The sequence below is a fragment of the Polistes canadensis genome, unplaced genomic scaffold (genome assembly GCF_001313835.1).
Source record: "Polistes canadensis isolate GaletaPanama2010 unplaced genomic scaffold, ASM131383v1 scaffold_193, whole genome shotgun sequence".
NCBI lineage: Eukaryota > Metazoa > Arthropoda > Insecta > Hymenoptera > Vespidae > Polistes > Polistes canadensis.
The window spans coordinates 36208-38799 of NW_014569740.1; the positions used below are offsets into that span (position 1 = coordinate 36208).

The 2592-nt window shown below is 25.1% G+C and overlaps 1 protein-coding gene across 1 annotated transcript in view; it reads left to right on the forward strand.

The window, feature by feature from the left end:
- Positions 1–1907: 1907 nt before the first annotated feature.
- Positions 1908–2592, forward strand: part of LOC106789619 (alkylglycerol monooxygenase-like) — a 3787-nt gene continuing 3102 nt past the window's right edge. The window contains exon 1 of the mRNA XM_014753996.1: positions 1908–2116. Coding sequence (XP_014609482.1) covers positions 1987–2116 — 130 coding nt within the window. The 5' untranslated portion in view covers positions 1908–1986. The remainder of the gene's footprint in view (positions 2117–2592) is intronic.

A 2592-nucleotide genomic window follows, 5' to 3' on the forward strand; every position in this document is an offset into this window, starting at 1 on the left:
AAAAAAAAAGAAAAATCAATTCGACAAATATGTGATGTGTTCGTATATTTTGTTATATTTATTAACGTAGTACCGCGTATTAAATTGACGAATTTAAATCGATTAGAAAAAAATAATTTCATTTCGCTAATCAATTTATATAATCGTTAAAAATTATTATTGTACCCTGGACGTATAAAAATAATTCGCATTATGTGAACGTATGTAAAAATAAAGATTAACAATGCTATAAATTTTCTCATTTGAAACGCTTATCTCATGTAAAAGATACGCTTGTTCTTGGCTACGTAAGATACGTTTCAAAGTATACGTATGCATAAATAAAAATTAATTTACCAGATAATTCCTTCCCCTCCCCCTCCCCTCCCCGCTCCCAGTGATGAACGGGGGGAGGACTTATGTTTTTCAGTTAATTTTTAAGAATTGTATTTAAATAAAACGCGTAAATTTGACACACGTTATAATTCATTACAATTATTATATTTTAAATTTTTCGATATGTGTTTGTTTTCGTAACAATAACAAAAATAATAAAAAGAAACCAGATAACCGTTCGTATAATAAATGTATATTTTATTTATTTATTTTTTTTTTGTATACAAATAAATCAAATTATTGTCATATACTAAATATATACATTGTCATAATATATTTAATATTAATTTCATTTTTTGTTTTTTTTTTTTCCAAATGGTACACATATATTCCACATAATGTTATATAATTCGTAATTGTTACGCGTATGGTTATTCTTATCTTGTTTGAGCTTTGGAGTTGATTTTAGAGTTTATCATGCCATTAAATCATTATGTTTTTTTTTTTTTCTTTCTTTCTTTTCTTTCTGTCTATCTGTTTGTCTGTCTGTCTGTCTGTATGTTTGTACTATTATCTTTTCATTTTGTATTTTTTGAAATGTACAAACAAAATACAAATATGTCTCCTTTTTAAGACTGGTTATAGTTAATATGTAATTTGGATAAAAAGTATTGGTGAATTAGTGGAAAAAAAAAAAAAAAATTAAAGAAATATTATTGGAATAAAATGAAAAGCATTGGATAGCAATATAATGTCGTTTATCTATCGTAATATAAATAGTTAATACGCGTTATGAAACCTTGCATATAATGTCGCCAGCATAAAGTGTCAAGCATATTGCTTGAGCACATATAACAGTGGTGTACCAGAACATTGATACGTTTACACCTATCACTTCGTCTCCTTGTTTTGTATACACATATATATATATATTTATGTAAGTTAAATAAATTGTAATATATACGAGTAAATCAAGTATGTAAAGATTAGTACATTAGAAAGAAAAAAAAAAAACATTAATGTTGTTTTATTTTTCTAATTTGTATTACAAACAAATTATTATGATTTGTTTATATATATAGAAACATTATTTAATTACTTTTTTTATTAAGTATGATAATTTTTAATATATGATTTAAAATTATAAAAATAAGAAAAATTAATGAAAATCGTACAATTGGATAATTATAATATCAAGTGAAAATGATTTTTGTGAAAGCTGGATAATTGATTATTTATAATGTATGAACATATATATATGTATGTATGTATGTATGTATAAAGTACCTGCAGCTTATACGGTCATGCAGAAAATATATATGTCTGTGTGTGTGTGTGTGTGGCGTGTGTATATTCGTGCATTCTCACACTCATTCCAAGTTATATAAACGATGCGTGCACCCAGTTCTCAACGACTACGTATTCTGTATTCGATAGTGCATTCGGCATAGTTAATATCGGTTTACTCTTATAAACTTGATTATCCTACATTTATTTAATTTTATTTAATTTTATTTAATTTTGTTGTTGTTGTTGTTGTTGTTGTTTTCTTCGTTTTCTGTTTTTTTTTTCTTCTCTTTTTTCTTTTATAGATAATTAATCAAAAATAAGAAGTGGTCGCGCGTTGGAAGAAATAATAATAATAATAATAATAATATTGGACAATATATTATGAATGAAACATCTTCCATTGACATTGTCGGTCAAATTAAAAATGCCGGCAAATTTTGGTACATCGTCAACCCTTTCGAAACAATTTTCGAATTTCCCCATCAAGTGCCTGATTATTATCAACAGGTAATTTAGAATTATTATCAAAGTTTATCATCGGTATTGTATACACGTGTCAATTGTTGTTTTTTTTTTTGGTTCATTTATCGCGTTATATTATATATCATACACACGCACACACAATTTCAAAATTAATTGAAATTTTAATATGTAATTTGATTTAGATTTTTGTTTTTGATTCGAACGAAAAGAAGTAGAAGTAGAAGAAGAAGAAGAAAGAAAAAAAAAGAACAAAAAAGTAACAAAGTTGAACGTGAAAAAATTCGAATTGAAAAAAATAAGAAAAGAAAATATTTCAATTAATAATTCAGCAAGTTTACCACAAAACAACATTGACATTTTAATTAATTGATTGAACGTTTATTAATAACTCTGATTAACAAACACGTCAGATAAATAATATTATCTTTAGTTCGATGCATAAAATTAATCTATTGATCATTTTTGTGTGTGTGTCTGTGTATATATATATAAAACAATATTAAA